The 21,562-nt window shown below is 53.3% G+C and overlaps 1 protein-coding gene across 4 annotated transcripts; it reads left to right on the top strand.

Moving 5' to 3' along the window:
- The first annotated feature begins 1,514 nt into the window (after positions 1-1,514).
- On the top strand, positions 1,515-21,464 carry GDPD2 (glycerophosphodiester phosphodiesterase domain containing 2). Of its 4 annotated transcripts, XM_087748152.1 has the most exons (17): positions 4,036-4,084; positions 5,225-5,269; positions 12,922-13,070; positions 14,238-14,341; positions 14,415-14,508; positions 14,760-14,819; positions 15,189-15,287; positions 15,666-15,759; positions 16,224-16,369; positions 16,883-16,965; positions 17,511-17,661; positions 18,205-18,420; positions 19,261-19,412; positions 19,780-19,927; positions 20,163-20,245; positions 20,686-20,714; positions 21,018-21,464. In XM_087748152.1, exons 3-17 carry the CDS (start codon positions 12,957-12,959, stop codon positions 21,068-21,070), a joined length of 1,626 nt encoding a protein of 541 aa, XP_087604278.1. In that variant the 5' UTR covers positions 4,036-4,084; positions 5,225-5,269; positions 12,922-12,956; the 3' UTR covers positions 21,071-21,464. The 4 variants fall into 4 exon arrangements, with proteins under 4 accessions (XP_009463599.1, XP_087604276.1, XP_087604278.1 ...); XM_009465324.2 differs by lacking the exons at positions 4,036-4,084; positions 5,225-5,269 and adding an exon at positions 1,515-1,631; XM_087748150.1 differs by lacking the exon at positions 5,225-5,269 and having other exon boundaries at positions 4,027-4,084.
- The last annotated feature ends 98 nt before the right edge of the window (positions 21,465-21,562 follow it).

Genomic DNA, 21,562 nt, shown 5'->3' with positions numbered 1-21,562 from the left:
TAATCATTAAATACTTTGACTTGTGCTTTTACGGCAAAACCCATTCTCTCAAGTAATGCTATTGAGTTCTGGTAATGTCTATTGGAATTCAACATGGGTTGAACTTCCCACCTGCAAAGTTTTTGCAAAGTCTGTGTTTGTCAATATTTAGAGTAGGACTGATGTGGTAACATGCTTGTAGTCAGATAAAAAGGTTACATTAACAGCATTTAGCAGTCCAGCTGTTTATGTCATTAGATTAGCATTACTGAATAACTCAAGAAAACGCAGTTCTGGCAGCAGCAATCTCAAGTAGTATTCTTAAAGCATTTCTAGTCAGAATACTTGTAGTATTTAATTAGACATCTGAAAGAGTAGTTTATCTATTGCAGAAGTGACTGTCAAAACAGTGCAAATTAGCACAAGTATTTGCACTACAACAGAGCAGAATGAGTCAGAGCTTGCAGTTAGCACTGTTTAAATGATTCTTAGCCTAATCTGTCTAACACTCAAAGTTTATTCAGCTGTCCAGTTCGAGCATAGCAATTCCTGATCACAAAAGTGAACAAAGACAATAAGGAGACCCTAGCAAGGAGACCCTGTAGCACCACAAAGCATGGGAGGGACAGTTTGGACTGCACTGTAGTGGGAACCACGCAGTAGCCCCTGCTACCCACAGACTAGATCATGGCTGCATGTAATCCTGGGTTTCCAAAAGTCCCCAGGAGGACTGTTAAGTACCCTAAAAGCTTTCTGCAAGTTTTCTACTCTTCTTTCAAACCACTGATTATCAACAGCATTTAGGAGCAGAATGCCAGTGTCACACACAACTCAATCTGGACACAAGGCCCCAACAATATCCATCTACATTTTGCGGTTTTATTCCTAACATTTTATCACAGCTACAACTCCCAGCTTAAGCTTTAGTCACTGCTGCATCCCTATTTTGGGCTTGTTACATTCATATTCATCCTGAATGCCTTCTCCTACACTCTCCTCACCACTTCTTTTGTTTTGCAAACAAGCATGTTTTGTTTTCTCCCATGCTAGCCTTCACATGTGGGGACTGTCTCAAATACATGCAGCACTCACTCAGCTTCTGTATAATTCTGCAGAACCTAGAAACAAAGCTTGACAGTGACAAAACAGCTAGAGTGCCAAGACAAATGTCCTTCATGCTGAGCTACGCATATTCCCGGTTCCTCATAACCATCTGTCTGTAATTGTACCTGACAAGGCAAGCAAGTGCAAGTACCTAAGGCAACAATCACCTTCATCCTATAGCTGTAAAATGTCTAATGCAACAAGGTACAGCCTGTGATGGTAGCTCCAAGTATGACAGCCGCAAACTTAGAGAGTGGCGTTTTTTTATCTCAATATCCATTTCAACCATTGAAGGTCCTCTCAGGACTTGCTCTTAAGACTTTTTTCCAGGTGTGCTTCTTTTCTTCCCAGTGCTGGAGATAAGGACTTTAGGCAACAAATCCTCCCACATCAGCATCACCCTGCACTGATCAAGAAGGCAGAGCACCCTCTTCATGAGCTTCACAAATTCTAAACCCACCATGTACTTATAAGTCATGGACCAGCCCAGTTCTGCCAAACAAGAACAGAACCTCTTCCGAGCAGTCAAGCACCTTCTTAAAATAGAGGTAAGTTCTGTGAATAGATGTTTGATCTCTGTATTAGTATCTTATCTAGTGAGCACTTCACAGGGATGCCTAGAAGTTCTTAGTGAGTATTAGTGCATGTCTGCTGCAACACAGGAGACAACAATTACAAGTCTGTTTTCATTTCCTAATGCAAATTACATTCTGTTCTGGACACAGGATCAAATACTTAATTTAACAGCAAAACCCAAGAATAACTTAGCAAAAGGCATAAAAGTGAATTAAGATTTTATCATAAGCTACATTGTGGGGGAAGCAATTGGCATGTCTTAACTGCACAAGCTAGTTAACTGCATGAGCTTTGCATTTGAGTGAAATATAAGCAAGCTGGGAAAAAAGGACCAGACAAAGTAACAACCATCATTCAAGAGGTACAAGTGCAGAACAATGAGTAGTTGTTTGGAAATCACCCAGAAGTTCTTCAATCCACACCTGGATGCAAGCTGATCCATGGTAAACCATCAATTAACACTAAAAAAGAAAGTAAAACTGATTAGGCAAATGACCACCTAATAAACAGACAGCTAGCCAATGCACAACTAAAAGCTAGTGATACTTCAGAAAGCTCAAAGAACACCTTAAAGAGGTATGCAAATGGTAAATTAATTGCTTATAATACTCCAATCTGCTGAAGTAGCTAAGTCAAAAAAAAATTAAGCATAAAGTTCATTATAGGTAGGCATTAGCGTCATATTCCTGCCTATATATCCTACCCACCTGAATCCTTTGAGTCCCAAAGATATGCACATGCTGTTTTAAGTACCACTGCCTCCAAAGTTACTATTTCTCTGGTCTTAGTAACATCTGAATCTGTGATGCTTTTACTGACTCAAAAGCAGAACAACCTAAAAGTATGACTTTTTAAAATTCTACCATTATTTCCAATCATCAATTAAAACTTAGCAGGAACAAGCTGCTGGGCTTCCAGATAAGCTGGAAGCTAATAAGCTTAAAAGAAAGGATCACAGACATGCCTACTTGAAAATCATTTCCCAAGCAGCTAAGAATGCACCTCCAACAGAGATAGCCCATACATACACAGATCAAGACACTACAGTACAAGTCATTTAAGATGTTTATACATTCCCACAGTACATTCTGTTTGCTCATTGGAAAGAGTATTTAGCTATTGTAAAGGTTCAAACAGGCACAGCCACTTCGAGCCGACAGCAGAAAAACACTGATTCTGGATCATATTTACCTGCACAAGCTACAAGACCTAGCCCTAACTTGCCAGAACCAGTCATTTGCAGCAGGTCCCTCAGGTAGAAGCCAAGGCACTGTTGTGGAAGGGGCTTTGGCAGCCTAAGGTTTTTACATTTTGAAGTACTGCCTTACAGCTGAGCCTCTCCACCACCACAGGAAATCCAGTTTTCCATTGTCAGAAAACTATCAAAAAACCCTAATAGCTTTCTGCTATACTTTCTAGTAGCAACTCTTCATCAGAACAGTTCAACCACAATGTTAAGCCTCTCCATGCTGCCAACCACTCCATCTGAAAAAGTAGCAAGTGTCTCTTGCAGCCTAGGTTCCAGAAAAGAACGTCTCACAGGAAGCAAGACAAAAAAAGGTTATACTTGTACCTTCCTAACTTCAATGCAAAAAGAGCCTTTTTTTCCCCAACATGTGGTGTCAAGAAAATGCTTCACAACTGCACAAACACCTTCTGCAGTCTGTCAGGCAGACACTTTTTCCCCCAAACATAAGCATTTTGTCCATAAACACTGAACATGAGAAACCACAGGCAGCTAGACACCAAGCCCCAGAGATACCAATTACATAGTAGCTCTGAGAAAATACAGAGCAGAAAATATAAATGCAGGCCACTAGCTAGAAATCCCTCACAACCCTTTGCGCTAGTTAAAGGCTCAGAAGAAAATTCACATAGAAGTTACTAAAACAGAGCCCTTATACATACTCACAGTAAGTATCTGTAACAGTCAAGTAAGAAAACAGATGGTAGGCAGTACTAAAGCCATGTTTTTCTTTAACCACTATAATATTTTACCTGTGTTAAGCAATTCAGTAGAGCCTTTACCTGAAGATATTTATGACTGAAAAGGCCTTAAATAGGTACCAGAAAATAAGCCATGAATGAACATGGACAAGAAATTATAACTTAGGGAACAAAAAAGTTAAACTAACTACTTTAGACCAAAAGTTTGTTTGCTTTGGTTTTTTTTTTTTTTTTAAATTACTCCTCTGTTAATAAATCTACATACTAGCATCACTACAACACAACTATAGTCCAGCCACCTAAAGACATAAAGACACCACCTCCCCACCAGATTACTCATCACTCCCTAGCAAGGGCCCTTTATATAAACCTACCCTCAGCACAGTGCTCTGGAGGCTGGTCCTATAAATCTGGCAGTGGCAAAGAGCTGCTGCTTATGCATATTAGAGAGTTTAGAATAAGAGGCTGCTTCTATCTGGTAAGTGTACTAGCTTTGACCTTTGTCTTGGTTCTTTTTGATTTTTTTTGTTTAGTATTTAAACTAATAGCTTATAGCAATTGTAAAGTATGGGATGTAGATAAGTTACACATGTGGGAAAGTTGCTTTTGTAGAAGTATCTAGTGTAAATGAACTGTATCCCTTAAGACAACAGGGAAGACTCTATTAGTTCTGTGAAGCTATCTGATAACAACAGCTTGTAGGTATTAGGGGGGAAAATGTAGTAGCACTGCAAATACAATGTGATTATTACTGGTCACAGCACCCATTGTGACTCTCAAAAGTGTTATTTGTCCCCAAATAACCTCTCTGAGAATAAGGAAGTGATAGTAAAAGAGCCATATAAGAGGGCTTTGTTTTCTCTGCCTGGATATGTAGAGTAGAGAATCCCATAAATGATAAGGTTAATAGGGGATCAGAAGTGGTATTCCTTGAGCAAGGACTGACTTGAACCACTGTCTGTGCTGATACTTGAATACAAAGCAAGCACTTACAAGTCAGGTGCTTGGGAGCTTGGGCTGTATCCTAATAGGCACTTGTTATAGTTTGAGAGTTGAGCTTTTCTTTGTCAAATACTTAAGCTTGTTTTTGATATGAATGCTGATCCAGAGTCTTATCCTATCTAGACTACTGTTATCTCCTCAGTAATGTTGTAACAAAGTATGTGGCTTAACAGTAACATCAGTGAGCAGTAATGACTTCATGGAAGGCTTCTGAAACAATGAGAAAAGAAAGGCAACTTAAGCAACAAACAGATTTTGTTTTCCGTAGCATGCTTTAACATAATGATCTTGCAGCTGCTTTTATATCCTGAAAGGCAGGGGAAATGCTCGTCTACAGTAACTTTGAACAGAAATTAGAGATGCATCAGGAGCAAACACTCCGTAGCAAAGGCTTATCCCTGTGCAAAAATAATAGTATGTCTTAACAGTTAGTAAACAACAAAAAAAGGCTAAATACAAAAGCTTGTGTAGTAGAACAATAGAAGTAAGTGGCAGATAAGATGTTTTATGCTTATTGACAAGGGAAGTAGTATAGCTTTTTCTGTAAAAAAACACAAATATTGGTCAGAAAATAACATAAACTACTGATATGACCCAAGTATGTTTTTCAATGCAGAGCAAGTGGAACCAGATCTGCAGAGTATCAGTGTTGCCCCATTCAGTAAGTTGCAATAACCCTACAATTTAACTTCCAGTAATTATCGCTATAAAGGAAATGAACTAACTAGAAAAACAGTTCTGCTAGAAATAAATTAGTCAGCTTCCTTTGTAGATGATAAAAAAAAAAACAAAAAACAAAAAAAATGTAGTTTAAGATGCAAAATTGCATGTGAGTATACCCTGTGAGCATCCCTTCTATCGTATCTTAAATGTAATACTTAAGATTTGGCTTCAGTTTGTTATTGTGTGGCTTCAGTTAAGTATGCAATGATAAGGCAATTAGGAAATGGCAAATTATAAACATCTTCAAATTCTAAACTAGTTCAAGTTCCAAAAAGAAAGAGCTACATCTAAACAAAAACAATTATTTCAGTCCTTGAAATCATCAATGAAGTATAGCATGCAAATCTTACAGGACAGATCTCTGACAGAAATATCAGAATCTGGTAACTACATTTTTTATAAATGAAAGCAAGACTTGCCTGTTTGAATGCCTCTTTTTTTCAGGGAGCCCAGGAAAAGTCTTGTTTGCCTTGTTATCAACTTTAGATATGCCATGACACTATGCCTAAAAAATAATTTCCTAACTGTATGTATATGGTATAATGCTTACTGAACAGATTACCTTCTGCTTTTCTACTGTGCTCTTGTGAAAGTCTCTGTTCTCCATAAACCCTTCAGGGGTGCTAGATTCCTGCGAAAACAGTGGGGCTAAACGCTGTACTGGTACAATGCCCAATCTGAGATCTACTGTTACTGTGCAGCTTGAATTCTTAACACTCACTAGCATTCAGAGCTCCTATCATTCATCTCAATTACAACAACAAATGATTATCACTCCTGAAAATCAGCCCCATGCTGTTTTCAAGTACTTAGGAAATGAAAACTATAAGGACCACCCGTGAAAATGTTTGGGTCGTGGTTTGCCTTGTATCATACAAACTCAGTGGTAAGAGCTGAAATAAAGTTGTCCACAGAGGTTTTTCTCATGCTGAACAATACTCTCACAATCTGCATTCCTGATCTCCTTAACTTGCCTACTTCTGGGGAAAAAAAAAATCTGATCCAAAGTTTGTTCATCAGACTTTAATTCCTTATAAGGTTCTGGCCTTTAGGAAAAAGTAAACCTAAACATCGAGACTAGTGCCATGATCCATACACCCTCCCTTAAGAAGGCATTTTACCTTCTGAGTAGTTCTTTCTAACAATTTAATTTAAAATGTGCCTATGCAAGATAGCTTCAAAATGCAGCAAGTTCTATTACTGCAGATTATCAACAAGTAGGGATTTTTCAGATTCCTGATGGAGAGATCTTTGCCTTGGCCTACCAGTTTATGTAGGTCAGCTACTAGCTGGGGTGGAAGCACAGTCTGTGCCACTGACTTTTAAAGTGTTGACAGCAGAGGAATGGTGATACACTGATTTTTTTGTTGTCCATTACAAGCTCAGAGAGTGTGAAGTAATGGTTACAGAAACCTGTGTTGCCTTACCCTTTTATCCCAGGTCTTGAGCCCTACGGGAGATTATGTGAAGGGAAAACATTCCCTAAAACAGTCAAACTTAAAAGCCATATTTCTTGTAAATTACATGCAGTATAGTGGAAAACAGAAGTAACTGAAATGGTGGCTTACATCCTTTTCTGAAAAGGATGGCTTGTGAACAGTTCAGCTGATAAACAAGAACTTAACATAAAGCCATTGAGTTGCTTCCATATGTCGAAAATACTTTCTCTGCTCCCCGAGTTAAAAGTCTAGGGAGATAACTTCAGCTGAACTGTAATATACCAACGTAAGTTTCCCCGCTCACTTAGACTATTCCTCTGTGCATTTGTTTTTATATCTTTACTAGAATCTAAAAGAACACTTACAGATGAGACTGTTCACAAGTGAAGGCAGGGCACAAACCCTACTTACAGCAATGCAACACTTGATGTTGTTCATGAGCTGATTCAACTGTGCTGACAGGGACATTATTTTCTGTCTTCTTCCCAACTAATTCTGGCACCTCCGACTTCATGGTGAGACAGCTGTAGAGCTAAGCTAGCTTGACTATATATTCTGGTTGTTAGCTTTAACTGTTCAACTGTAACTTGGTCCCTGGAGATCAGACAAGCACCTGGGCTGGCAGAGCAGTGTATGCCTAGGATGCCTCTGTTTATGGCAGCCTGATGGACTCTGCCATGAAGCGTCCCTGAGTTCTGCTCCTTCCTTTTGGTGAAACCCTGACCTGCGCTCCTGCGCTGCAGCAGGCTCCAGCAGCCAGGACCCGCTGCTCGGGGTAGACTCGCTTTGGAGGGAGGGGGCACGGGGCAGATCTCCCTCATCACAAACCAGCGGCAGCTCAGCTCGGCGAGTTGCTGACTCCTCATGTGTGAACATCAACTACAGGAAGACCTAAAATGCGGACAGAAGCACACTGGACGTCACCGTACGTCACCTCCATTGGCCTTTTACAACATCAAAACCATCTGAGGCAGCAGGCAGGTCCTGGCGAGGGCTGTGCTCTGCTCTGGGGGCCTGCAGCTCTGCGAGCCCCCGGCGGCGGCCCGCCTCTGTGGAAGGGGGAGCCCGAGGAGCCTCCCGGGCGAGCTGCCGGCGGGAGCGTGGCCGCCGGGGGCCGGGCCCTTCTGAGGGAACGGCTGGCGGGGGCGGCCGCTCCGGAGGCGGCAGGGCCGGCGCGGAGCGAGCGGCGCGCTGAGGCGGCGGCAGCGTGGACCCAGCGCGCCCACTGCCGGCCGCGCGCCGGCGCTGAGCGGGCAGGGCCCCGGCGGCGCCGCCGCCCGCTGCGCGTGCCAGTACTCAAAATGGCTGCCGCCCCCTACAGGCACCGGTGCGACGCCGCTGCCCTCGCTCAACATGGCTGCCTCCTGCCGTCAGGCGGCGGGGATAAGAAATGGCTGCCGCTTCACACGGGGCTGAAGCCGTGGGCTCACGCGGCAATAGCGGCCCTGCCGCCGCTCCCCTGCTCTGGAGCTGCCCGTGTCCGGGCGCCGCTCGGCCATGAGCCGGCAGCGGCCCCGCCAGCGCGGCGGGAGGGGCTGCGCGACCATAGAGTGCGGGGCGGCGCTCCGGGGCGGCAGAGCCACCGCGCCGGCGGCACGCCCTCTGGTGGGTGGCGGCTGCAGGAGGCGGGGGCTGCGGGCCCGTCTCTGGCGGGGCTCCCCCGGCGGGGGCCCTGTGCGGGCCCCGGGGGCCTCGCTCCCTCCGTAGCGCTCAAGTTTGTCCTTCCAGAGAGAAGGGGGCTCCTGCCCGGCGCGGCCAGGCGGCGGCCAGTACCCGGGGGGATACCTGGGGGAGCCCCTGGTCCCGCTGCTCCACCTGCCTGTGGTTGAGGGGCACCTCTCCCCTTAGCTTTGCCTTGCACCCCTAAAATCCACAGCTTTTGGGTCTCCAGGAGCTCTGCTCCAGCCTCCCCGCTTCCAGTATCACCTCGGTCTCTTTATTCATGCTCAGTTTTCTTCTCCCCGCTGCCTAAGCTGTTTCTTGGCTGAAGTGGTCCTTCCCCCCAGTGCTAACGTCTTCATCTCCTTATAATCTGCAACCCATTCCCCGACACTAAATATCCTTAATCCGGTAAAACAGGCTCTCTGCATCCCAGGGGCTCTCCCGGGGCACAGTCGCACTGGGAAGACCCCTGCCCACAGGTTTGCTCTGCCCCGTGGCACCGTGGTTGGTCTGTGCCGGAGCTGGCGGAGCACGCGGGTGCAGGAGGCCAACCATGCCGCTAGCTGCTCACAGCTGATGACGTCTGGGGTGCGGGGCTGCTCGCTTGTCCCAGGGGCATTCCTGGCCATAGCAATGCTTTCAGCTAATTCCTCCCGGTGTGGAGCAATGGGTGTTATTACACAACCCCTCCTGCAGTGCTCCAGACCCTCTGCTGATAAGGCCTCACAAATGTACTTGATCAGCACATTTCATGGAGCTGTTCAGTGATTTGTGCCAAAGCTGTTAATAATGGTGTGGAATAGGATGAGCGGCAAGGGTGAGTGCTGAGGCTTCTGCCTAGCCTGACAGTTGCTGTGTCACTGGAGGATGCCATCGCTTCCCTGTAAATCAGCTTTCTTGGCTCCTTTGCAAGTGGCAGGAGATCACAGAGGTCCACTGAGATCCCAGGCAATGATGGAGCAAGTCACTGACACGGAAAGATCCAAGCGCCCGTTCTGCATCCTGGCTCACCGGGGCTGCGCCTCTGCTGAGACCTGGAGCAGAGGGTGGGGGGCTGCAGCTATGCCGTGCCACAGGGAGGGAGCTGGGGAGATGGAGGGCATGGCCTGGTCAATCTGCAAGTGGCATCAGGCCCCTGTCTCGGAGCCTGCTTTCAACTGCTGCTTCAGCAAAGTTCAGGTGCATTGGCTCTGAAACACTTCTCTTGGCTCAAGACAAGAAACCACTTTTACCTCTATGCTTCCACCTTCAAAGCATGCCCCAGTGAGCATCAGCTGGGCCAGCTCTGGTGGCCCGGGATGTGTCGGTCCCAGGCTTCCTCTGCAAAGAAGGGAAAAGTCTCCCTTTGACAGAGGGGCTCCTACAGCCCCTTGCTCAAAGGCCCAGCGATGCATGAAGTTCTGCCTGCATCTGCCGTCCCTGCTCCCGGAGCTCTCCCTGGAGCCTTAATCCGTCTGGAGCGTGGGCTGCCTGCAAACTCTGCTGTGCTGTGGTGCGCAACGCCCCCCTGGGCCCCTTCTCCACTTTCCCAGCGGCCATGAAGCAGAGGCTGTGCCAGGGTCAGCGGGACACAAAGCCACTGGCGGGGGCCCAACCTGACCCCTGACCCTGCCTCCTGTACCCGCTGCGGGCAACCCGCCTCTGCCGGCCTGTGCAGACCTGCAGGCGGCATCGGCAGCCCTGCCAGGCCACAAACACACCCAGGAGGGTGTGAGCAGGCAGCAGAGCAGGGCTCTGCTGCGCAGGGACACCCAGCTGAGAGCCCAGCCCCAGCACTCACCTGGCCTGTTGGCATCCGAGCTGCAGGAACCCGAGGTCCGCAGGGAGCAGGTATTTTGCCCGCTTGGCTCACTGCCCGGGGGTGGCAGCCCATGCCGTGGGGACGCCGTCCTGCGCTGCCATGGGAGCTGCAGGATTGCTGGCAGAGCAGCAAGCGGGGGTGATTGTCCTGGCCCTGCGTGCAGCTGAGGGGGAGAAGGAAGGGGGCTGCCAGTGCTGTTCCCATGCTCTGGGGAGCCCAGGGCTGACTGCATGGGGGAGATGTGGGGTGGGAGGTCTGGGCTAGACTGTGCTGCTGTTGCTGTTTTGGGGTCACTGTGTTCCCCATGCTGACCCAGGAGCTCTGCTCTCCCTCCTCTGAGGCCAGGGGACAGTGGGGCTGGGTGTCAGCTCCTGCCGACCTGCCCAGTGGCATGCAGCCTGGGCTGGTTCAGCTCCATGAGGGCAGTGGGGTCTTGCCTTGCCCGTGCCCACCTGGTTGTCCTGTGCCAGCACCCCTGGGGCACAAAGGTCCCTGTGGGGCTGTGAGCGCACGCTGCCATGTCGGTGACTGCAGCAATGGGTTTGTCACCCCTTCAAGGTGACTAGGGCCAGGGGTGTGCTGTGGGGGTTGTTTGGTGGGAGCTGAAGGGAGGGCTCCTTCCAGCCTTGCTGGACCCCCAGTTCCCCCTGTGCAGCTCTCCCCTTGGAGCCAGAGCAGAAGCTGAGCAGGGTCTGCTGTGTGCACAGCCCAACTCTGCTTGGGACCTCTGCCCTGGGCACGGGTGTTGCACAATAACTACTACTGCCGCTGCTGCAGTCCCACTCTGAGCTGGGGAACAGGGTGGTGTTTTCGCTCCGAACCCTCCAGACAGCACCACTGGCATAGATTTGTGGCCGGTCCTGGCAGCAACAGCCTCTTGGAGCAGCTGAGTGCTGAACTTCGGCTGGACTTTACAGCCAATCCTGCTGTACTTTGTACCTTGCGTGGGAGCCGGCTGGGGGGGGGCGGGCAGGGTTTCCCTGAGCAGCTGCTGGCACTGGTGCTCCACCTGTGTGAGCAGCGAGGGGGGGACGGGGCGAGTCCCAGGGGATGCTGGCTGAGCCCGCTGCTCCCTGGTGGAAGTGGTGCCTCTGCTTCTGGTGACAGCAGGGATATGAGCCTGCAGCCAGAGCCCCTGGGCATCAAGGAGGTAAACTGTCTGGTCCAACGGCTTCCTGCACTTGTGTTAGGGCTGGCTCCTTCTGTGCGATCACTGAGCAGATCACAGCTGCTGATCTGGTCCCTAGAAGACTGAGGAGGCAGTGGATCTGGGCATCGCTGTGCTGCTCAGCATCCCCTATGCCTTGGCTGGCTGGACCTGCTGATGGCAGGCCCCAGACCTCCCCCAACCTGCAGAAGCCAGCTGGGCAGGTTAGGGGTCCTGCTCTTGGGTTGGTACCTGGCTGTGCATGCCCCAGGGGCCACTGCTCTGTGTGGGTCCTGGGCGAGACTCTGCAGCCCAGCCCTGGAGATCAACACACTAGTGGTATTTGGGAGCGAGGTGTCGTGCTTGAGTGCTGCTGTGTCACAGGGGGAGACCAAGCTGACCTTGGCCATAGCCAGGGCATGGCAGAGCCACTCTGGTGTGGCTGGCTGGGGCTAGGAGGGCCTGGGCTAGCTCTGCTAGGGCCCAGGTTGGGCTGGGACATGGCTCTGCTAGGCACACCTTTGCCCCCAACATTGAGAGGACGTGGCTGGGAGGATGTGGTCAGCCGGCTCAGTGGTCGCAGTGAAATGAGAGTCTGGCTTAATCTGCGGGGTGATAGTGTTGTGTGGGGTGCCTGGCCTATTGGGGAGGTTGGGATGAGAGGGGGAGCAGCTCCGCAGCAGGGCAAGCAGTAATAAACATGGGGTTCTTGGGGTGGATAAAGGAAGATCTTGTTTGGGGTTCCCTGCTTCCTCCAGCCGAACACCAGGAATCTGGGGACCACAGCAAAGCGTCATGGCCCTCTCCCCTTCCCAGTGCATGCGGAACCCAGTGGTAGCCCTGCACCCAGCCTGGGTGTCTGCGACTGTAGCAATGGGTTCCCCCCATAACTGCTGCTCTCCCTCCCTTCCCCCCCTCCCCATAGTGCTTGGACCAACAGCCATCCAGTTGGTCCTCTCCAGCCCCCCTGGGGACCCCTTGCTGTGCGAGCTGAGCTGGAGGGCTGCCAGGATGGTGCTGCCTCAGCGGAGACCTGGGCTTATGGAGAAGAATGGGTACTTCGCAGGCTGTCACATGTACCCTCAGCTGCGTAGCAGGAGCCCTGGGCTGCAGCATGGGGCTGCATGGTCCTTGCAGCTGGGCTACTCCTGGGGAGCCTGGGTGCAAGGTTGTGTCAAGCTGGCCAGCGACACTGCCGGCCCCTGGAGCCTGCACGGTGCCCTGGCTCCCAGCCGGAGCACCAAACCCTGGGCTGGGGAGCAGGCCCGGCTCCCTGCCAGCTCTGGGCTTGCTCCGGCTCATTAAGCAGAGTCAGAGGGCAGCCTGCTGAACAGGATTGGGATGCACCTTGTGCTACTGCTTTCCCTGGCACCATGCCTTGCCTGGGGACACAGCCAACAGCCCCGCTATGCCCCAGGGCTCTGGGGCAGCCGCTTACCACAGTACCTGGACGCAGGATGCTGCAGTGCTCCATCCCCACGGCATGGGGAGCGATGTGTGTTGGGAGGTCTGTGCCAACATGCTATGTGCATCCCCTGCAGGACACCTGATCTTTGACCTGGGACAGCCTGGTGCTATGGCAGACCCCCCTGGCTGCTGCCGCCCCTGTGCCACCTGCCTGCTCTGCCTCTACAGCTGCCAGTGGATCACCACCAAGAAAGAGAATAGGAAGGGCCTGAGAACCACCAAGGTGATACCATGGGTGATGCTGAGCTGGGGCTAGCCAGCCCCTGCATGGGAGGCTCAGAGTGGTGACTGGGGTGGGGAAAGGCTCTGGCTGGGGGGGCTCAGTCCAGACATTGGGCTGCTGACCCCTTGCCACTGGTCTTGCTCCCCAGGACTGAGCCCCAAGAGAGCTGGGTGCTACCTGGCACCCTCTCTGTCCAGGGACTGCCCTAGCCTGGAGCGGTGAGAGGGTGAGCTGTCTGTTCCCACTGGGTGACCAGCAGGGTAGAGCAGCACACTGGCAGCAGCAAGGCTGAACCATGGTCATCCCCTGCCTGGCCAAGCATGTGTCTGCAGCAGGGCTCACACGTGCCTGGAGCAAAGTGCTGCGCTCCCCGAGGGCTGAGTGTGGCGGGCAGGTCCCGGGGCGCTGAGTGCCTGGCAAGGCACGTGGGAGGCACGGTTCCTGGGCTGGGTGTGGCCCCTGCCGATGAGGTGCTGGAAAGGGGTGTCCCCAACAATTTGTAACCTGGGAGGGGTGAGGCCCTGGGATTCTCTGAGGTCTCCAACTCCCATGGGAGCGGCTGTGCTGCTGCTTGTCCCATCTTGCCTGGAATGTGCGAGCTGCTCCGGGCTGCCAGGTATCCCATTCAGCACCTGTGGCACCCCTCACTTCCCCATGTATGCAGGGCTGGGGGCTGGAGACCCTGAAGCTGGACCTGGCTTTGGCTGGGCAGGCAGGAGCAGTCTGCAGGCTCACCGCTGCAATGGCAGCTTTGAGGCACAGCTCCCCTCTCTGCCCAGCCCACAGATCACCCAGCTAGAAGGGAACAGGACCTGGCTCCCTGTCCCTTCCTGTGTCTAAAGTCCCAGCCTGCTCCTAGGAGCATGGGAAAGGAGGCAGTTCTGCCACAGGGGCTGTCCTCCCCAGCCTGGCATAGGTAGCTTTTTGGCTTGTTGTAGGAGATGCTGGTCCATCTTCCTGTAGCATGGGTCCAGCCAAAAGAGCTCTCCTGGGGAGCTCTGTTCCCTCTCCATGGGGCAGCTCAGTGCCTGGACCCATGAGGCCAGTGCCTGCTGTGACCCCCTGTGCACCCTGCTGCAGGCTGCGTGCTCCTTAGGGGCCTCAGCAACCTGGCCAGGGGCTAGGTGCACTGCAGGTGTGTGCATAGCTGTCATCTTTGACTTTCAGTGCGACTGCAGCTGGTTCCTTTTCCTCTTCTTCGTCTTCCTCTTCACATTGGTGTGGCTCTACTTTGCCATCATCATCCTTAATGATTTCCACAACTTCAATGAGTGAGTAGGATCCCACGTCCAGCCTTGCTCCCCATGTACCCCCTGCCCCTCTGACCATCCCCTTTGCTGGCAGGTTCATCTTCAAGCAGAGGAAGTTATGGCTAGACTGGTCCCTGGTCCTGCTCATAGCTACGGCCGTGCTGATCACCTACTTGGCTGTGCTGCTGGTGAGCCCCACTGATCCTGCCTGGGCTAGTGGGGTTACGGAGCTGTGCTGAGCACAGACTGGCTGCCGTGCCCTGTGCAGAGCCAGGTGGAGCCCGCAGCATCCAGCCTGCTGGAGCTGTGTCAGCCTGAGCATGGCTGGAGACCTTGCCTGTGTCAGGGGGTCAGAGCTCCTGTGGCTGAGCCCTGTCTCCTTAGAGGGCTGAGGTGTGGGGTACAACCCAGCTCTGACATCTCCTTGTTCTTCTCCCAGGTCCTTGCTTTGTGCTTGCAGCTCTGCGGCCAGCCCTTGAAGCTACACTGGCTGCACAAGGTGAGAGACTGGGGGTACAGGGAGACGGTGCCTGCCCTGGCTGCCCTTGCACCTTGGGAAGCTGCGGCCAGCCTACTAGGGCTGCATACGGCTGCTGTGACCCCACTGAGTGGCTGTGTGTCCCCGCTGAGCTGGGCTGCAGGTGTTAGTCCCCCAGCCACTCGTCTCTAGGATGAGACTATTCCCCGTGCTCAGAGCGTGGGGTACAGAGCTCAGCTGCAAACCCAGATGGGGGAAGTGGGGTCTCGGGATTTGCAGGGGCTCAGGGGGAAGGGGTGAGGAGGACTCTGCCTGCCCTGCCAGGGCAGAGCCCAGCTGGCCTGCAGGATGCTGCGTGCTCCCCTAACTGCCCTGTCTCCTGCCCCACAGACCCTGCTAATCTTAACTGCCCTGGTGGTGGCTGCAGCCTTCACAGGGCTGGGAATAAAGTGGGCGGAGGAGTGGAGAAGTGCACGTATCTCCCTGCAGGTGAGTCACCTCGATACCAGAAACTCCTCCGTTGTACCCAGTACCTGGCCTGTGGGGATGAGCTGTAGGGTGGTGACTGGAGCCCCCAGCATGGCTGTGTGCAGTGGGGGTTAACTCCCTGCCTTTGACTTCGGCTGCAAGGTGCTCCTCCTGCTCTAGCAGTCCTTCCTGGAGCAGCTGCAATCAGGGTGATGAACGGTGGCTGGAACAGAGCAGGGAGTCTGTTCAGTCCCCCCAGGAGCCTGTCCTTCCTTCCCTGGCACTGTGGCTCTTCGAGCAGTGCTGGCTGCAGTGGCAGATGCCTGGCGTTGGAGCATGTGGATTTTGAGGCCAGGGGCTGGGCTGGTGCTGGCTGACAGGCTGCCTTTGCCTCCCCAGGCAACAGGTCCCTTCCTGCACATTGGAATCGTGGGGGGAATGACACTCCTTGCCTGGCCCCTGGCAAGCTTCATCTACCGCACCCGCAACACAGGTAATCCCCCTCCAAGGTCTCCACCTCCCCCCTCTGCTGGTGCCCTGCTTCCTACCACCCAACTGAGTGGCACTGGTGGCAGACTGGTGCACAAAGAGCATCAGTGCAGTGGGAACAGGTCCCCAGGACTCAGTTTTGCAGTAACACCTGCTCTTCGTTGCTGCTTCTCATGCCCAGCCCTTGGTGCAGCTTCAGCCCTCGGTGCAGCTTCAGCCCTCACTGCTTTGCAGCTGAAGGAGGGCTATGGATGGCAGACTGAGCCCTGCAGTAGTGCTGGGTTGAGGTGCAAGGACATGTAGTGGGCCAAGAATAAATCTGCTGTGTTCCTGAGGCTGGGGATGCAATATCTGACCTAGGGCAACCATAAGTTAATGCCAGGTGAAGCAGCCTTGGCTTATTCCTAACGGCCTGCAAAATACTTCCTCTATACCTCACCCCTCTATTTTCTCTGTCTCTGCCTGCAGGTCTCAAGGTGTTTCTGCTGCTTGTGTACTGCGTGGTGATGATCGTGCTGTATCTGGCTCCCCTGGGAATCACCTCCCCTTGCCTCATGGAGGAGAACCAGCTGCCCCCCAAGCCAGCCTTGATTGGCCACCGAGGAGCCCCCATGGTGAGTGACCAGCACCAGCAGTGGCCTGGCACAGTGGTCAGGGTGGATGGGGCAGGCTGCTCCAACAGCGAAAGCCAGGCTGTGCCTGGCCATGGGGCACCAGCATCAGACCCTTGCTGCTGCAGGCCTGGATGAGCTCTGGCCAACCCGGTAGAGAGGGGTCCGCACACCAGCCAGGGCAGCACAGGTCTGGAGGATGGATGAGCGCAGGGTGAGGTGGGTGGGTACAGCAGCCGCAGGACAGAGCTGTTTGCTGAGCGCTGCTGGACCAGGAGCAGGCGACTCTCAGCAGGAAGCCTGGCTGTGTAGTGTGAGCTGGGAAGCAGGGACTAGGCAGGTTTCGGCTGTCTGCACCCAGCCCTTTTCCATCCCCCAGCCTACCAGGGTCACCCCAGTCTCATTGTGGTTGCCCTAGAGCCCAGCCAAGCTGCTGGATGCAGCCAGGCAGGGTGAGTGCCTGACTCCTGCCCCTTCCTGCCCATGCCCTCTGCACTAACACTGTTCCTCTTCCAGCTGGCCCCCGAAAACACCCTCATGTCACTGTACAAGGCGGTGGACTGTGATGTGCAAGTTTTTGAGACAGACGTCATGGTGAGGTAAAGGGGCAGAAGGGGCTCAGAGGGAGGAAGGGACCTGTGTATCCTTTGATGTCACCTCCCACATGGGGTATGCTGGAACACACCTGGAGGGCTGATATAGCCTGCATTTGGAGGCAGCCCTGTTCAAAGGGCTCTGCCATTCACACCTTCCCAGTATGGGACTGGCTCCAGCTTCGTGTCCCAGTGATCTGGGAGAGGTACTGGGTTTCTGTCCTCCCCACACAGATTGCCTTCCAGGGCATTAGGAGGGAGGCACCATCAGGGGAGGAGCACTGCTTGGAGAACAGACCCTGGCTCTAGTTCATCCATGCAATCCTGCTATGGGGACAGCTGTTGCAGTGAGCAAGCAACTGCTTGGTTCCTGGCTTGGTCTCTAGGTGCTCTGTGCCTTTCAAACTCTCACCTTTTTGTGTAGAGGATGACAAGCAGGCATAAGGGTGGGGGTTACCCTAGCAGGGTGGCTGGGGGGGGGCAGAAATGCCAGGGCAAGGATAGGAGACAAACAGCTTGCAACACAGCTTCCCTCTCTGCTCCTTTGCCAGTGCTGACGGGGTCCCATTCCTCATGCATGATGAGGAACTCACCAGGACCACCAACGTGCAGGTTGTGTTCCCCGAGAGGGCTGCCCTGAACAGCACTGCCTTCAACTGGACAGACCTCCAGCAGCTGGATGCTGGCAGCTGGTTCCTGGAGGTCAGGATGCCTCTGGGGTGGCTGGTCAGGGATGGGTGCATTTGTGGGTGAAGCATGAGCCCTGCCCTGGGGAAGGATCCCTCTGCAGCGCTGGTCCTGGCAGACACCTGGACAGGGTGCAGAAGCATTTCCACACCTGCACGAATCCCTTGGGTGTGGTTAAGCCCCAAGCTGGGTTTGTTCTGACTCCTCATCTGAGTCATGGAGGAGGCTGGTTTGAGGCAGCATGCATTTGCTCTGAGCTGCACAGCCTGCCTGGGCTTGGAGGCAGCTGTGGCAAGGCTCTTCCCAAGAGGTGACTAACCAACTGCTGAGCTGCTCTGAATGCCCATAGGTGTTGGGGCTGCTTGAACTGTGCTGTTAGTGGGGAGAAGGGTAGAGGTGCCCCATGGATGTGCAGGGGAAGGATCCCTATGCTGTACTGGACAGCATGTGGAAAGGCCAGCGTAGGAAGCTGAGAGCCAGAGACGGGCACCAGTTTGGGACGTGGAAGCTTACAGAGGGTCTGCCTATGATGATTAATTCCCTCTCTCACCCTTGCAGCGGAGGCCATTTCCCACTGTGCAGAGTCTTTCTGCTGGTGATCGCTACCAGGCAACTAAACAGAGGATCCCATCCCTGGAACAGGCACTAAAGGCAGCCAAGCAGAGCAATATCTCCATCATGTTCGACCTCCGGCCTGAGAACCACAGTGACTACCAGAGCTTCGTCAATGCCACCCTGGAAGTGATCCTACAGTCAGGCATCCCACTACAGCAGGTGAGCTGGCCACCGCCCCACCACTGCCAGGCCCTGCTGTGGTGGGAGCTGCCCTGCCAACCCCACCGAGCATCCCTGCCACCCCATACACCACATCCCTGTATGTGATCCCCACTGGGGAACCCTGTCCAAGCGTGGAGTTCTCTAGCTGGGAGAAGTTGCCAATAATTAGGGGTTAATGCCTACAGCTTCAGACCCCTCCAAATACTCTGGTTCCCCAGCACTGGCCACTCTGGTGTGTAAACAGTGAGTCAGTCTAGGGAGGGGACCAGCAGCATGAGCAGGAAAACAGGCTACCACCTCCCAGCGTTGCGCCACACCTCTCCCTGCAGCTCTTGGACTCCTGCTGCAACCTCCTGTGTTGCCTTTGCACTTCATCCAACCTCTGCAGCTCGGGACACGTGCTGCCCTGAGGGGATGAATTAGCACGCAAATCGCTTTCCCTTCTTGGTTTTTGGGGAATGCAGAGCAGGAGGCGACACAGCAAAGACTTGTACTGTAGTGCTGATCCAAGGTGCATTCTTGCTGCAGAGTTGGGGCCAAAAGGATGCACTGCTCAATCCATTCAAGGACCCAGAAAGGCCATAACTGCTGCAGCTTTCTTAGACTGGAACTACTTTCTCCCCTCAGTGGGGTCTGTTGTGATTACTTCTTGGCTGGGACAAGCTCTTAGGAGACTGTCCTGGCTGAGATCCTCATGGAAGAGCTGAGTGTGGAGAGGGGGGCAGGAAGCAGCTGTCTGAGCAGGCCATGTGTGCCTGGACCTGCAAGGAAATATCAGAAGAGAGCAAGCTCTCTGGGGCACCTCTCCTCTGCATGTGCTCTCTGGCTTTTGCCTAGGTCCTCTGGCTGCCAGATGGGTTCAGGGAACAGGTCAAACAGCAAGCCCCAGGCGTTCAGCAAGTTTACGGCCGGAAGAGACTCCAAAATGAGAAGGAGCCACTGCTGCGTGTCAATCTGCCCTACCATGACATGAGCTCTGAGGAGATCAGGTGAGAGCCCTGTGCCCAGGAGCCTGGGAGCTGTGGGACCTGGGCACTATCCTAGCTCTGTCCCAGGGGCCAGCAGAGGTGAGGGCCAGCTGAGGCTGAGTGCTGGCGCGCTGCTGGGAAAGGCAGGGTGTGTGCTACAGCCTTGCGGACAAGCATGCCTTATCAGGCAGGGCTGGTGCAGGGGATGGAGCTGGCTGCAGTCCTCTGCCTTGCCAGCAAATCTGCCCTGGGTCTCGCTCTCCAGACAGTTGCTCCATGTGGCTGCAAATGCTGGATCAAATCCAAGAGATACAGTCCTCTCTGGCTGTACGCTCAGTATGCTGGCACCCTGCTGTCTGCTGCTCTGACCACGGCTGTCCCTATGCAGGCAGTACCGCCAGGACAACATCTCTGTCAACTTGTACGTGGTGAACCAGCCCTGGCTCTTCTCCGTGCTGTGGTGCTCTGGGGTGAGCTCTGTCACCACCAACGCCTGCCAGGTGCTGAAGGAGATGAAACACCCCATCTGGCTGCTCGTGAGTGACCACTCCATCCTTCACCCTGTCCCAGAGCCCTGTGCCCCAGGCACTTGTGGGTCCCTTTCTGCAGCAGCCCCAGGCAGCCAGCTGCCTGGAGAGTGGCTTTTGCTCAGTGCCGTGCTGGCATGGGAACGTGTGACCCTGCAGAAGGGACTGCTGGCACAGCAGGCTGGGCTGTGCCACCAGCACACCACCCCGGCTGCTGTTCATGGCTTGTCTTGTTGCCTTGCAGCCCAGCAGCACGTACCTCATGATCTGGATTGTTGTAGACTGCGCTTCCTTCCTTACCATCCTCTGGGCCTTCCTCTTGCTGAAGTACGTTTAATCCCTTTTTCCCTCCTGGGGCAGGTCTGTTGGGGGAGGCTGTGGTGTGCCCTGGTTCATATCCAAACCCAGTCGTATCACCCCTCTCTGGAGTCAGATCCTGGGGTGTCCTCTCCTGTCTGGCTAAGTGAGACAGCAGTGTGTGGAGGCAGCTTTTATCACTAGGCTGCAGCTAAAAATCTGGCCTGACCCTTCCTCGAGCTGCTGGGTGCCTTAGTTCACACTTACTAGCTCACTCTGCACTGCAGGGCTGGGTGGGCTGAGGCTGGGGGACCTTGGCCCTGTTCCTTTACCCGTGCTGCAGGCACCGAGAGCAGATCCCTGTGGGACTGTGGGTCCTGTGGGGCTCCACAGTCACCAGCTGGGGGCTCGGGGGAGGGAAGGGGGAGGCCAGACTGACATGCTAACATCAATCCTATTCCATCTCCTAGGAAATGCTCCCAGAGAAGACGGCCAGTGGGTGAGTGTGCACAGATGTGAGCTCCCCTCCCTCAGAGCCAGGCTGTGCCTGCGGGACTCTCCCTGGCAGACAGGCAGCTTTCTCCAGCCGAACATGACAGAGCAGTTTGGGATGGCAGGGAGAAGGGAAGGGAATCCCAGCCCAGAGAGTTCCTATCCTGCCCTTAGCAAACAGCCCTGTGGGACAGCACTGGGGAATCCCACATTCCCCACCCAAGTCTCCTCAGACCTGCTTTTCAGGCTGCTCTGCCTGTCGCTGTGGGATGGTGGCTGCCTGCGATGACTGTTTTTTCTGTCTCCCCAGAGTCGGAGACGGACGTGCTGCTCACAAAGATCAACAGCTTGATGCAAGAGTGACCCCTCCAGCCTGCATCAGCCATGGGGAGGGGCAGCCAGAGCCCTGCACAGCTCAAGTGGGGAGCACTCCTCAGGCCAGCTTCAAGGCTCCTTTCCTTTGCAGACTCCTTCATGAACTTCCCGTCCCTGTAGCCTTCCTGGCTCCTTGCGTGGTGTATAACTGCCCTCAGCTGAAAAGACCTGGAACTGGGTTCCCAGTTCCCACTGGCAGCAAGGAACCGGAGCCTTTGCAGGGGTTTCCTGGGGCTGGCTTGTGCGTGGGGGCCGAGTACTTCTCCAGCAGTGCCGGGGCTAAGACCTCTGCCCTGGGGTTTGGAGTCCAGTGGGAATTTGAGTTGCTGTTTGGTGCAGGGAAAGGGCAGCCCCTGCCTGTCAGCAGCAGCTCTGCAGCCAGTGATGGGAAACCTTGTTTAAAGTGCTGCTGCCCTGGGGGCTGCCCTGCCCCATGGCTTGAGGAATAGGAAGGGGGGTGCGGGGGGGGGCTTTTCACAA

The sequence above is a fragment of the Nipponia nippon genome, unplaced genomic scaffold (genome assembly GCF_047370975.1).
Source record: "Nipponia nippon isolate SJK-2023a ecotype South Korea unplaced genomic scaffold, ASM4737097v1 scaffold_12, whole genome shotgun sequence".
Taxonomy (NCBI): Eukaryota; Metazoa; Chordata; class Aves; order Pelecaniformes; family Threskiornithidae; genus Nipponia; species Nipponia nippon.
The sequence above is the reverse complement of the archived record's forward strand: the minus strand, read 5'-3'. Positions and strand labels throughout refer to the sequence as shown.

Coding starts and splice junctions, on each gene's coding strand:
- GDPD2 (XM_009465324.2), top strand. CDS start 12,957: ATGGCAGACCCCCCTGGCTGCTGCCGCCCCTGTGCCACCTGCCTGCTC. Junction 14,342..14,414: donor GATTTCCACAACTTCAATGA/GTGAGTAGGATC, acceptor CTTTGCTGGCAG/GTTCATCTTCAAGCAGAGGA. Junction 16,370..16,882: donor GCCACCGAGGAGCCCCCATG/GTGAGTGACCAG, acceptor TTCCTCTTCCAG/CTGGCCCCCGAAAACACCCT.